Below are 15,316 nucleotides of genomic sequence, written 5' to 3'. Positions count from 1 at the left end.
GTCCATAGCACGGAGCAATTTCATTGCCTTACCCTGTTTGATCATGTAATGTAATTATCTAGTCCATAGCACTGAGCAATTTCATTGCCTTACCCTGTTTGATCATGTAATGTAATTATCTAGTCCATAGCACTGAGCAATTTCATTGCCTTACCCTGTTTGATCATGTAATGTAATTATCTAGTCCATAGCACTGAGCAATTTCATTGTCTTACCCTGTTTGATCATTTAATGTAATTATCCAGTCCATAGCACTGAGCAAGTTTATTGCCTTACCCTGTTTGATCATGAAATGTAATTATCCAGTCCACAGCACTGAGCAATTTCATTGCCTTACCCTGTTTGATCATGTAATGTAATTATCCAGTCCATAGCACTGAGCAATTTCATTGTCTTACCATGTTTGATCATGTAATGTAATTATCTAGTCCATAGCACGGAGCAATTTCATTGTCTTACCCTGTTTGATCATGTAATGTAATTATCTAGTCCATAGCACGGAGCAATTTCATTGTCTTACCCTGTTTGATCATGTTATGTAATTATCCAGTCCATAGCACTGAGCAAGTTTATTGCCTTACCCTGTTTGATCATGAAATGTAATTATCCAGTCCACAGCACTGAGCAATTTCATTGCCTTACCCTGTTTGATCATGTAATGTAATTATCTAGTCCATAGCACTGAGCAAGTTTATTGTCTTACCCTGTTTGATCATGTAATGTAATTATCTAGTCCATAGCACGGAGCAATTTCATTGCCTTACCCTGTTTGATCATGTAATGTAATTATCTAGTCCATAGCACTGAGCAAGTTCATTGTCTTACCCTGTTTGATCATGTAATGTAATTATCTAGTCCATAGCACGGAGCAAGTTCATTGTCTTACCCTGTTTGATCATGTAATGTAATTATCTAGTCCATAGCACTGAGCAAGTTCATTGTCTTACCCTGTTTGATCATGTAATGTAATTATCTAGTCCATAGCACGGAGCAAGTTCATTGTCTTACCCTGTTTGATCATGTAATGTAATTATCTAGTCCATAGCACGGAGCAATTTCATTGTCTTACCCTGTTTGATCATGTAATGTAATTATCCAGTCCATAGCACGGAGCAAGTTCATTGTCTTACCCTGTTTGATCATGTAATGTAATTATCTAGTCCATAGCACTGAGCAAGTTCATTGTCTTACCCTGTTTGATCATGTAATGTAATTATCTAGTCCATAGCACGGAGCAAGTTCATTGTCTTACCCTGTTTGATCATGTAATGTAATTATCTAGTCCATAGCACGGAGCAAGTTTATTGTCTTACCCTGTTTGATCATGTAATGTAATTATCTAGTCCATAGCACGGAGCAATTTCATTGTCTTACCCTGTTTGATCATGTAATGTAATTATCTAGTCCATAGCACGGAGCAAGTTCATTGTCTTACCCTGTTTGATCATGTAATGTAATTATCTAGTCCATAGCACTGAGCAAGTTTATTGTCTTACCCTGTTTGATCATGTAATGTAATTATCTAGTCCATAACACGGAGAAAGTTTATTGTCTTACCCTGTTTGATCATGTAATGTAATTATCTAGTCCATAGCACTGAGCAAGTTTATTGTCTTACCCTGTTTGATCATGTAATGTAATTATCTAGTCCATAGCACGGAGCAAGTTTATTGCCTTACCCTGTTTGATCATGTAATGTAATTATCTAGTCCATAGCACGGAGCAATTTCATTGCCTTACCCTGTTTGATCATGTAATGTAATTATCCAGTCCATAGCACGGAGCAATTTCATTGTCTTACCCTGTTTGATCATGTAATGTAATTATCTAGTCCATAGCACGGAGCAATTTCATTGTCTTACCCTGTTTGATCATGTAATGTAATTATCTAGTCCATAGCACGGAGCAATTTCATTGTCTTACCCTGTTTGATCATGTAATGTAATTATCTAGTCCATAGCACGGAGCAATTTCATTGTCTTACCCTGTTTGATCATGTAATGTAATTATCTAGTCCATAGCACTGAGCAATTTCATTGCCTTACCCTGTTTGATCATGTAATGTAATTATCCAGTCCATAGCACGGAGCAATTTCATTGTCTTACCCTGTTTGATCATGTAATGTAATTATCTAGTCCATAGCACTGAGCAAGTTCATTGTCTTACCCTGTTTGATCATTTAATGTAATTATCCAGTCCATAGCACGGAGCAAGTTTATTGCCTTACCCTGTTTGATCATGTAATGTAATTATCTAGTCCATAGCACGGAGCAATTTCATTGCCTTACCCTGTTTGATCATGAAATGTAATTATCTAGTCCATAGCACGGAGCAAGTTTATTGCCTTACCCTGTTTGATCATGTAATGTAATTATCTAGTCCATAGCACTGAGCAAGTTTATTGCCTTACCCTGTTTGATCATGTAATGTAATTATCTAGTCCATAGCACGGAGCAATTTCATTGTCTTACCCTGTTTGATCATGTAATGTAATTATCTAGTCCATAGCACGGAGCAAATTCATTGTCTTACCCTGTTTGATCATGTAATGTAATTATCTAGTCCATAGCACGGAGCAAGTTTATTGCCTTACCCTGTTTGATCATGTAATGTAATTATCTAGTCCATAGCACTGAGCAAGTTCATTGTCTTACCCTGTTTGATCATGTAATGTAATTATCCAGTCCATAGCACGGAGCAAGTTTATTGTCTTACCCTGTTTGATCATGTAATGTAATTATCTAGTCCATAGCACGGAGCAAGTTTATTGCCTTACCCTGTTTGATCATGTAATGTAATTATCTAGTCCATAGCACGGAGCAAGTTTATTGTCTTACCCTGTTTGATCATGTAATGTAATTATCTAGTCCATAGCACTGAGCAAGTTTATTGTCTTACCCTGTTTGATCATGTAATGTAATTATCTAGTCCATAGCACGGAGCAAGTTTATTGCCTTACCCTGTTTGATCATGTAATGTAATTATCTAGTCCATAGCACTGAGCAAGTTCATTGTCTTACCCTGTTTGATCATGTAATGTAATTATCCAGTCCATAGCACTGAGCAAGTTCATTGTCTTACCCTGTTTGATCATGTAATGTAATTATCTAGTCCATAGCATGGAGCAATTTCATTGTCTTACCCTGTTTGATCATGTAATGTAATTATCTAGTCCATAGCACGGAGCAAGTTCATTGTCTTACCCTGTTTGATCATGTAATGTAATTATCTAGTCCATAGCACGGAGCAATTTCATTGCCTTACCCTGTTTGATCATGTAATGTAATTATCTAGTCCACAGCACGGAGCAATTTCATTGTCTTACCCTGTTTGATCATGTAATGTAATTATCTAGTCCATAGCACTGAGCAATTTCATTGTCTTACCCTGTTTGATCATGTAATGTAATTATCTAGTCCATAGCACGGAGCAATTTTTCCATAGCACGGAGCAATTTCATTGTCTTACCCTGTTATGTAATTATCTAGTCCATAGCACGGAGCAATTTCATTGTCTTACCCTGTTTGATCATGTAATGTAATTATCTAGTCCATAGCACGGAGCAAGTTTATTGTCTTACCCTGTTTGATCATGTAATGTAATTATCTAGTCCATAGCACGGAGCAATTTCATTGTCTTACCCTGTTATGTAATTATCTAGTCCATAGCACGGAGCAAGTTCATTGTCTTACCCTGTTTGATCATGTAATGTAATTATCTAGTCCATAGCACGGAGCAATTTCATTGTCTTACCCTGTTTGATCATGTAATGTAATTATCTAGTCCATAGCACGGAGCAATTTCATTGTCTTACCCTGTTTGATCATGTAATGTAATTATCTAGTCCATAGCACGGAGCAATTTCATTGCCTTACCCTGTTTGATCATGTAATGTAATTATCTAGTCCACAGCACGGAGCAATTTCATTGTCTTACCCTGTTTGATCATGTAATGTAATTATCTAGTCCATAGCACGGAGCAAGTTCATTGTCTAACCCTGTTTGATCATGTAATGTAATTATCTAGTCCATAGCACGGAGCAAGTTCATTGCCTTACCCTGTTTGATCATGTAATGTAATTATCTAGTCCATAGCACTGAGCAAGTTTATTGCCTTACCCTGTTTGATCATGTAATGTAATTATCTAGTCCATAGCACGGAGCAATTTCATTGTCTTACCCTGTTTGATCATGTAATGTAATTATCTAGTCCATAGCACGGAGCAATTTCATTGTCTTACCCTGTTTGATCATGTAATGTAATTATCTAGTCCATAGCACGGAGCAAGTTTATTGTCTTACCCTGTTTGATCATGTAATGTAATTATCTAGTCCATAGCACGGAGCAAGTTCATTGCCTTACCCTGTTTGATCATGTAATGTAATTATCCAGTCCACAGCACGGAGCAATTTCATTGTCTTACCCTGTTTGATCATGTAATGTAATTATCTAGTCCATAGCACTGAGCAAGTTTATTGCCTTACCCTGTTTGATCATGTAATGTAATTATCTAGTCCATAGCACGGAGCAATTTCATTGTCTTACCCTGTTTGATCATGTAATGTAATTATCTAGTCCATAGCACGGAGCAATTTCATTGTCTTACCCTGTTTGATCATGTAATGTAATTATCTAGTCCATAGCACGGAGCAAGTTTATTGTCTTACCCTGTTTGATCATGTAATGTAATTATCTAGTCCATAGCACGGAGCAAGTTCATTGCCTTACCCTGTTTGATCATGTAATGTAATTATCTAGTCCATAGCACGGAGCAATTTCATTGTCTTACCCTATTTGATCATGTAATGTAATTATCTAGTCCATAGCACGGAGCAAGTTTATTGCCTTACTCTTTTAATGAGCATGTTATATAATTATCCAGTCCATAACACATACTCGTTTTGATCATGTACTATTTAAGAAATATTACACACCATTGAGGGTCATATGACATCATAAGGACCGGCCAGTCAGTCACCAAAGGTGTATATGGACCGAGGCGTTAGGCGAGGTCCATTCACCTTCGGGGGCTGACTGACCGGTCCTTATAATGCCATATAGCCCGAATTGGTGTGTTATATTTCTTATATTATACCGAACACTTTTCATTACAAGACAACATTTTTAAAGCGATTTAAATGTGTTATATATTTAACAAACCTGATAATGTTTGCTTGCGACAAATTTTCGCCGTTGTGAAAATTGCAACCGCACTAACCAATCGTATGACGTCAGCGGTCCATATTACATTTTTGGCGAGGTGCGGACCCGCTAAAAATATAATATGGACCGCTGACGTCATAAAACTGGATTTTCATCAAAATACAGTGATATACGGACCGATCGAGATTATATATATATAAAGAAGGGACAAATTTATGTGAGGTATAATATAATAATATGGGCCATAGAAGGACCAACTTCATTGCTTATTCTGTTTCAGTGTGATTGAACAGGCGACCGGTAAGCACGAGAGACGACCGTCGCTTGATTCAGGCTTTGACCCATCATCTCCCGCCTCAAATCTCTCTTTTAATGGTAAGTGACCCAATTTATTTGATTTCATATGTTATGTTAATTCCTGTTTGCGGTTTCATTTGGTGTTCTTTTAAGATTAGTTTAACTTGTCTGTTTATCGAATATATAAGTTGCAGTATTGTAACTGTTTCTGTTTTGTTGTCGACAAAAGCGTTTAAAAAAGGTAAATTATTTAATTTTGCCTGAGCAAATTGACTACTTCATAAATTCCATTCATCAACAAACGTGCCTGTGATTTACATGTGGAAAAAATACGAGCGTTGACACCCGCTATGCTCTTGTAAACGCTACTATTTCATAACAAGGATGTATAATGTATTTTTGAATATTAATTCAGACATTTCTACGTTATTTGTTTCCGCAAGTAAGTTGCTCTTTCGTTTTTTGTTGGTTCACTTTTTTTCAAGGAAATAAGACGCGATTATGTGATATACTTTGGTGTCGTACGCCGCTGTATCTGCGTCTGCTGTGCAAACCTAATAAAAGTCGAACTGACGAAGTAAACCCCCCTTTTTCTACAACAAGAACAAGTGAGCGGCGGTATACTGTTATCTGAATGCTTCAAGTACTTATACAAGTATGTTACATGAACGATATAACAAACTATTTCAGGAAATGGAAATGGACACGGGAGTGGGAACGGTTGCAAACGCAGGAGAAACAGAAACCTGTCGGAGGAGCACCCAAACTTGAGCAGTTGTCTGAGTGTACCACCAAATCCAGCTAGACCGTATAGCCCTGGACAAGTGTCCGATATAACAAGTCAGATGCTTTCTCCGTTACATAGTGATATCACCGAAACGGATGGGCTCCCCGATCAAGATATTATGCTGCCTAATTTGGAGACAATCGTTGAACCAATACATTCAGACAGTCGCTTTACGGGGAGCGACTTTTGTATGAACGGAGGTGACGATTTTATAATCTCTGACCAACAAATTGAATTGAGTGATGGAACATCATTTTCTGTGGGTGGGCCTAACTTGTTTGCACAAGATCCAACAACTACGATGGCGAGTTTTGTTTTGGATGGCCAGGAGCAGCTTGCAGATACAAGTATGAATCCGTTGATTGGTTTACAACAAAACAACAATATGGAATGTATTCCACCTCGTCTAAACGGTATGAACACTCCATTTGTAAATCAGGGTTTTAGAGTTGAACATTCAGCCGATAGATCTGAAACTGTCATTTATGTTGATTCAAGCAGTGGTTTCGACGAGGAACAATGTCTTGTAACTGACATTAACAATGGAATGACCCCTGACCAGCAGCAACAGCAACCAGTTTCTCAAACATGTAGCAATGCAATTTTGCAGCTGTTTTCGCAACTGAATGTGCAACAAAAAGACCATCTTTTAAAAAGTATGGAGCAGTTAAGACTCCCAAGGGAGACAAGTCAGAAGGAGAGTCAATCATCAAAGCAATTGGATTCTGGTGGTGGTTTTGTATTGAAGTAAGTGTATTAAGTCGTATACTAGCGGGATAAAGTAGATGTGCAGGCAAAAACATACCGTTCCGTACATACTTACAATCCTGAAACTTTTTATATGTTTTTTTTCATTCTTAGCACGTGCATTTGGTAATGTATTTTAAGAGGTGAAAAGAGCATTGTCAACAAAAAACGTTTCATGCGTAATGTAGCTTCTTAATTCGACTTGTATATTTTACGTAGATAAATCATTAAGACAATTTATCTTCGTACATTTCTTGGGCTTTATATTCGTAACTGTTGTAGTATCAAATAAGTTTAAGGATGTATGAAACTGTTCAAATATATTTTGCATCTTGTGTCAAAAACTATGCACATCGGACCTTAAAGCTGCACACTCACAAATTGAACGTTTTGACATTTTTTTTTATTTTTTGTCTAGGAACAAGCAGTTTTTTGCGAAAATCCATGAAAACCAGTGAAATAAGACTGCTGACAAAAAGTTAGATCGCAGATGTTTGTATTTAAGTAAAAAAAAATATGTTTTATGCATTTTTCTTTAACTGTTGGTAACGGTTTAGGCCATAAAATATTAATTTTCTAACGGAAATATAAAAATTTACGATCTGATTTAATGTCAGCAGTCTTATATCACTGGTTTGCAGATATTTACGCAAAACTTTGCTCTTTCCAAGACAAAAATAAAAAAGAGTTGTAAAAATGGTAAATCTGTGTAGCTTTAACAATTCTTCATCATCTATGTCAAATTCTGCTTTACAGTGACGTTCAATTGAATATAGATTGTATGTCATAAAACATGACTAGCAATTCATTTTAATAGTTCATGATTTACAATAATTTGTATTACAGTTCGGGTGATTTTCAAGATGCAATAGGAATGGACAGTGGAAGCTTAAAGTTTGATGCAATAAATAACTTCCCGGATTCTTCGTCTGGAAATTGATGTCATTTTATCCAAGGTGAAATTCAGTGCAATTAATAACTTCACAGATTCTTCGTCTGGAAATTGCAGTCATTTTATCCAAGGTGAAATTCAATGCAATTGATAACTTCACAGATTCTTCGTCTGGAAATTGCAGTCATTTTATCCAAGGTGAAATTCAATGCAATTAATAACTTCACAGATTCTTCCTCTGGAAATTGATGTCATTTATTCCAAGGTGAATTTTAATGAAATTAGCAATTTCCCGGAATATTCTTCTGAAAATTGAAATCATTTTATCCAAGGAAAAAGAGATACTGCAATGTTATATCAATACTCCATTCAAACTGAAGTATTATCTGTACAGAAATTGAATAATAAATGGAAACTACAGACACACGTGTAGTAGCCAAAACATTCTAACATCAATGAAGGCCGATTAGCTCTTAAAGCAATGCAGCCTATTATCTCTAAAAGCAATGCAGCCTGTTATCTCTTAAAGCAAGGAAGCCGATTATCCTTCAAGTCAGTTAAAACGAAATCTTCTACAGAACAAAATGTGAATGTTGTGTAATAAAACACACACAAAAAACGTGATATGATTGATTACACTGATTAATGCATGTTTTTACTGATTTATAACCACAATGATGTATTATAATTTGTTGCAAATTTGTAGGTGGAAAACGTGGTGTTAAATTAAATGTATATTTTATATAATTATATTTCTTCGGCTCAATAACAGTTAATGCTTTTTTATACGATGCTGTTAGTCTGAAATTACACCCGCCGGTCATTTGTATGTACAATTGTGCTTCATTCTTTATATTTTATTATGTGTTAACTGTTTATGTTTAAACTGTTTAAAAATCATCACTATTTTATCAAAATGCTGTAAGCTTACACACATGTAAAGATAATATTCTCCACAATAAGGAAATACATGCATGATCAATATATACCAAATCTTAGGTGAAATGAAGTGTCCTCCTCTTGCCCGTGAGACAGTGGATTTGAGTCTCGCCAGGTGTGCCATGTCCTCGTCGCCCGTTGGTGTGACTTATAAAGTCAAGCTTAAATATTTTATTTCTGTAACTTTGTTCCTGTCTTATCTCTGTGATATGTTTGTTTCAAAATGTAGCTTTCAATATGCCTTTTTATTTTATTGATAATGCCGTGTGATTAATGCTTAAAGCTGCACTCTCACAGATTCAACGTTTTGACATTTATTTTTATTTTTTGGCTTGGAACCAGCCAATTAATGCGAACATGCATGTAAACTATTCATATAAGACTGCTCACAAAAACATAGTCCCAGATTTTCTATTTAAGTTCAAAAAGTGATGTTTTGTGTTTATTCTTAACCGTTAGTTTTGTGTTTATTCTTAACCGTTAGTTACGCTTTAAGCCTTAAAAAATAGTTTTCGAACTAAAATATGAAGATCTGCGTCTAATATTTTGTCAGCCGTCCTTTACCACTGGTTTGTAGATATTTACGCAAAAATTTGCTCATTCCTTGACAAAAAAATAAAAAAGTAAATCTGTGAGAGTGCAGCTTTAAGATGATGTAAACATATTGTTTGATATAGACCTTGTTTCATGTTCTTTTTATTATATACTTTCCGGGTTTTTTAGAGATTTATCAATGAAAATAAAAACGAAATTTCGAAAATAGTGAAATAACAAATAATAGTTTTCTCTGTTAAGAAACTTGAGCCTGCTCTCACTTCAGGATCAACCATCTACACCATTAGGGCTTGGATGTCATTTTTTAATTCACTTTGTATCCTTTAAATATATATTTACAAAATATTGAAAGTTTCACTGTATGATCGCGAAATAGTTCACCTCGTGAACACGAAAAAATGTAAATCTACAGCGAACAGTACAACTCTGCTTTTGAGCATTTTAGTGCGTTTTTGGCTAGGGAGATTTTTTTTTAAATATTGACAAAGAATTTAAGCAACATAATTATTATATAATGTAAAACTCTAGCAAAACCCCACAAGACTTTGAATCACACTAGGCTTGTTTTTTGTGAAATAAGTTGAGCACTGAGTTTGAGATTTGACTGAGGTTTTTTTGCGCATTCTTATGGAATTTGATAATGTTTAAAACTGTTTGCATAGGCTTGTGTAAATGTGAGAAATCTGTTTCCCGCCGTACACGAAAATTGCAAGACTTTAAAATGTGCCATCTTTTGAATATACATGGTGATATGAGTACTAATGCCAATAAATATGTAGCCATTATGTGAAAAACCGTTATGTACATTTTTTTCTGTAAATAAATGTAAAGTGTTTATTGATATTTTAAATGTTATGATTATGTACAGAATTGTTTTTAACATGTTTGTGTTTTTTGTTATTTTTTTACATGTAGTTCAAGCAATTTCAGTGTTTTTTCTTCGTCAAAATTTTGGAAATGCGACCGGATGGGAATAAATGCCTCATTCTAACTAAAATTTGGATTTACAATTTTGCCTATAATGAGCAGGAACGCTTTAAAATATATAGTAGAGAAAAAAGAATGATATCAACTTTGGATCGATCAAATACACCAACTATTCTATAGGAAACGCCTTCGGGCCCATTCTTTATTAAAAGTAATACCTTTTTCAAAACAAAATTGGGAATTTCACATTTGGGGAAAAATACAGGTTTTAGCATTTGGATCCAAATTTCGGCCCCAAATTGATCAGAAAACACATTGACTGTTGTACTTAGTTTGTTATAAACTGATTTTGCTATTACGGAAAAAGTGCTCTTTAATTTATGTTATGTTTTATGTTTGTTACTTTGTGTTTAATGGTGTTCCATTAAATTGATCGGAATACAAAATTGAATGCCTGATATCGTAACGCAGATAAGTTCAGTTAAATATTAGAAACTTGTCAAGAAGCAATTCTGTTAATATTTGTATGACTTAGTTGTTTTTTGTTGTTGTTTTTTTTTAAAAAGCAATTATTGTGACAATAGTTCTGCATCACTAAGAATTCGTTAAAAAAGCCATTATGTTAAGATTTTGTATAACTTGAGCATTTGTTACAAAGCAATTATATTCAGATTGGTATGACTTCGAAATTGTCAGAAGGAAAAATTTGTTAAACAGCAATAATGTTAAGATTTTTAGCTCGTCTGTTTTTCGAAGAAAAAAAGTCGAGTTATTGTGATAGCCTTGGCGTCGTCGGCGTCGTCTGCGTCTGCGTCTGCGTCTGCGTCGTCGTCGTCGTCCAAAAACTTTAACCTTACCTCATAACTCAAAAACCGTTCAACATTTTCACATTAAACTTGCTACACGTGTTCCTATTAACACTATGCATGTTTATAGCAGGTCATATAATTTTGCCTTTAATTAATATTGAGTTATCCCCCCTTTTCGACTTGGAATTTCATCAGACGAGCGTTGGCACCCACTCCGCGGTGCTCTTGTTAGAACTTATGATATCTTTAAAATAAAACATTGTAAAAGTTAGTTTGAAGATCATATAGTTCATGACTTACATTGAAACACTACATATTATACGTATATCATTGTAAGGAGGTTGTGGCTGAATGCTTTTGCTATTTGATCTCCCCTTAACCTATATGTTTCAATAAATTATATTTACAGTATAAAGTTAACAACTTTTTTATCAAATTGAAAATGGCATTGCAGAAGTTGTAAAATTGCGTTACATTACATAAATTTTGTAAATATTTCAGCTTACGGTAAAAATGAAATCCATAAGGAAGGAAGAACTATTTGCATGTCGGTTTCGATGTGAAAGAAAGCAAAAGAAAGTAATTCTATGTTTATTGGTATGAAATTATCACAGTGACTTGAAGGGAATGTGCTAAATTTAGTGGTAGCCGAATTCGGGGAAGAAGTAATAAGTAATAGTGTAATGTAACCAAACCTGCATGTGTTTTTTTTTCTTTTAATTTACCCATTATCTCGCGAGTAAAGGCTGTTTTGTTCGTTTATTAATGAAAGGTAATTAATGAAATATTAGTAAGGTTGATTGTATTATTAAATACAATATTTAAAAAAAAAATTAGACTGGTTTATTTGCAAAACAGAACGCACGTCTGTGTTGAGATATTTTTGCGATATTTTCAGAAACTTTATCAAATTTCTCCAACTAGATGCATGTTCAGGTGAGAATATTGGTTGCAATTGAAAGATTGAAGTTTTATCTGCATGTTGGCTGCATGTTTTTGTTGCAACTTTTCGTTTGGGTGCCTTTGTAGGCATGTTGTTCTTAGCTGTCACATTTCGATGAAATTGGAGTTGTTTCACTTTAGTCTATTTAGACAAATCGAGATTTTCTGACTTTGTAAAAGTGCCGTAATTCATAGTTATTTATGCTAGATAGTTGGTATGAGTGACCCCTTTAATGAATCTGAAGAAAAAAAAATATATTTTGGGTTATTTTAGGTAAAATTTCACTAATTTTTTTAGAGGTCAAAATTTAGCACATTCCCTTCAAGTCACTGTGGAAATTATATGTTTGTTGGTATGCATGGTCTTCTCTCAAAATTAAGGGTCCTTGCATAAATAACGAACATATTTTTGACTATGACAAGTTGTGTTGCCTCGGTAATAATTCCGAGAGTCTTAATCAGGACTTGCTCAAGTAAGGATTCATCGCGGATGGTAAGATGACCAAAGAACGACAAGCCGTATTCCAAAGTTGGTCTGATGAATGTCTTATTCATTTCCGTTCAAATGATTTCCTTTCAAGAATGAATTTCAATGACCTTTAAGCTTTATTTCATATGATACAATGAAAACTACAGGGACAAGCCAGGAAATCAATAATTCAGATTTAAACCCTGTTGAGAGCTTCGAGCCAAGAGCTAAATCAACAATGAAACAGAGATACAAAACGTACACCACACTATGTATATGAGAACAGCTACAGACACAAGCTCAGTCGCCAAAGGTTTAAACATAAACCCCGTTTAATAGCACGGGGTAAACGCCAAAGACATAAAACATAAAAACAAAAAAATCCCAAACAATAAACCTGGAATAACAGCACAAAACTCCACAAACAACACACCTCAAACGCACCATAATAGCTTAAAAGATAAATGAACGTTCAGTGAAACACGAGTTCACTTGGGGCTTTTAGTATATGGTCCATATTTCCACTCATTTTCATTACAACTGGCGACGCCTTGTTGCATTTTTAACGCAAAACATTTAAATCATTTAATTCCAATGATTGTCCGTCATTTCTTATTTAAAATACAGTATTTCTGGAAAATGAAAAAGTAGAAAAAAACAATCTACACACGAGCTTTCGATCCTGCACTCTCCCATAAAAAGGAGGAGCTTTCTTTAACATTTTTTTTGTTTATAATCAGATATATCTTATTATAACAGTGAAACGCCACGGCTCGGCATTACTTAACATAATTCTTAAACTGACTAAACATCACGTTGACAATAGAAGCTTATCATTGAACAAAAATCAAACAAAGGAAAATTAATCGTTACTCCAAAAAGCAAAGACAAGACAAACCATTGTATTACATTTAATAAATAAATAATAATTTGCCGAGAATAGCCGCGACGCCAGTAATATAAATATTATACAAGTAAGTCTTTAGGCAGAAATCATAATACGTCGCAGCCAAATGCCCGTAATACATTCTAAAAGGCATTTAATAATACATGAAAATTGCAAACTAACACAAACAAACTAATATTACTAATAATCAGTATAAGGGAGGGGGGGTAGGTTTTTTTAAGTCAAGTTCTTTACGTTTAAGTAATTATAACATTTTAGGCTAAAATGTGGTAAATGACGAAATTTAACAAACCGGCAGGAATAATACAAGGTTTGTAAAACAATACCTATTTCAATATAACTATTAACAAATACGCTGGACTGTCAGTGTCATATTGCAAATGAAATCGAGTATTTAGTGGATTCGATTTAGAAATTATGCAAAAGAGTTTAGGTTAGGCAAAGTTTCACCCCACGCCATTTAAATAATGCGAAAATATTTCCTATATTACTTCCAACAAGCTGGACAGCCTGAATATATGAATAGGAGGAACGCTGGACAACCTTTATATATAAATAGAAGGAACGCTGGACAGACTGTATATACATAGCAGGAACACTGAACAGCCTGTATATATAAATACTATTTATATATACAGGCTGTTCAGCGTTCCTGCTATTAAATAGAAGACACGCTGAACAGTCTGTATGTATGAATAGGAGAAACGCTTGACAGCCTGTATGTATAAATAGGAGGAACGCTGAAAAGCCTGTATATGTAAGTAGAAGGAACGCTGGACAACATGTATAATTATATAAATAGGAGGAACGCTTGACAGCCTGTATGTATAAATAGGACGAACGCTGAACAGCCTGTGTATGTAAGTAGAAGGAAGCTGGACAACATGTATAATTATATAAATAGGAGGAACGCTTGACAGCCTGTATGTATAAAAAGGACGAACGCTGAACAGCCTGTATATGTAAGTAGAAGGAACGCTGGACAGCCTGTATATGTAAGTAGAAGGAACGCTGAACAGCCTGTATATGTAAGTAGAAGGAACGCTGGACAGCCTGTATATGTAAGTAGAAGAAACGATGGACAGCCTGTGTATGTAAGTAGAAGGAACGCTGGACAGCCTGTATATGTAAGTAGAAGGAACGCTGAACAGCCTGTATATGTAAGTAGAATGAACGCTGGACAGCCTGTATATGTAAGTAGAAGAAACGCTGGACAGCCTGTGTATGAAAGTAGAAGGAACGCTGGACAGCCTGTATGTAAATTAATACATTATTAAGATAAGAATTTCTAGCATGGTAAAATTTGTAGATCTACTCATCTGAGGTGGGAGAAAAGTTCATCTCAACCCTCGCGCAGGGTGTTCTGCGGAAACTCAGTAAATCACGTTTCCGCAAAAACACTCTTGGGTTGGGATTACCTATCTTACACTCCTCTCGGCCATGGAAGATACTTAAAATCTTGCATATAATGCAAATGATTGCCCTTTATTATTCGACTTATATATTCTGGTTAAGTTTTTTTTATTTAAACACATAATTTAATATATCAGCAACTACTAGATGTATGCCATTACCGAGTGATACTCAACCATCTAACCTACTTGAATAACTAAGTTAGATACAGTCGAAACTCGTTGGCTCGATATCTCATTGCTCTATATCCTCGTCGGCTCGTACCTAATTAAAAGGACCGATTTTTATTTACTCTTTGTTCATATAAATTTCGATCGGATGGCTCGATATCTTGAGAGTCGATATTTCTCCACGCTCGTTCTTTTTCGCGGTCCGAAACAAGAATTTCACACTTTGATTTGTTTGCTTGAGTCGATGTAATTTTCGCGGGTTCAGTTAAGAATCTCACATCTTGATTTGTTTGATTG

General features: G+C 35.0%; 1 protein-coding gene across 3 annotated transcripts in view; it reads left to right on the top strand.

Moving 5' to 3' along the window:
* Positions 1-11,533, top strand: part of LOC128223862 (signal transducer and activator of transcription 1-like) — a 42,129-nt gene extending 30,596 nt beyond the window's left edge. For all 3 annotated transcript variants that reach the window (XM_052933294.1, XM_052933295.1, XM_052933296.1), the window contains 3 exons: positions 5,446-5,540; positions 6,153-6,996; positions 7,843-11,533. In XM_052933294.1, the coding sequence (XP_052789254.1) occupies positions 5,446-5,540; positions 6,153-6,996; positions 7,843-7,936 (1,033 nt within the window). In that variant the 3' untranslated portion in view covers positions 7,937-11,533. The remainder of the gene's footprint in view (positions 1-5,445; positions 5,541-6,152; positions 6,997-7,842) is intronic.
* Positions 11,534-15,316: the final 3,783 nt, after the last annotated feature.

The sequence above is a fragment of the Mya arenaria genome, chromosome 17 (assembly GCF_026914265.1).
Source record: "Mya arenaria isolate MELC-2E11 chromosome 17, ASM2691426v1".
Lineage (NCBI taxonomy): Eukaryota > Metazoa > Mollusca > Bivalvia > Myida > Myidae > Mya > Mya arenaria.
This window is presented reverse-complemented; position numbering and strand designations above follow the sequence as displayed.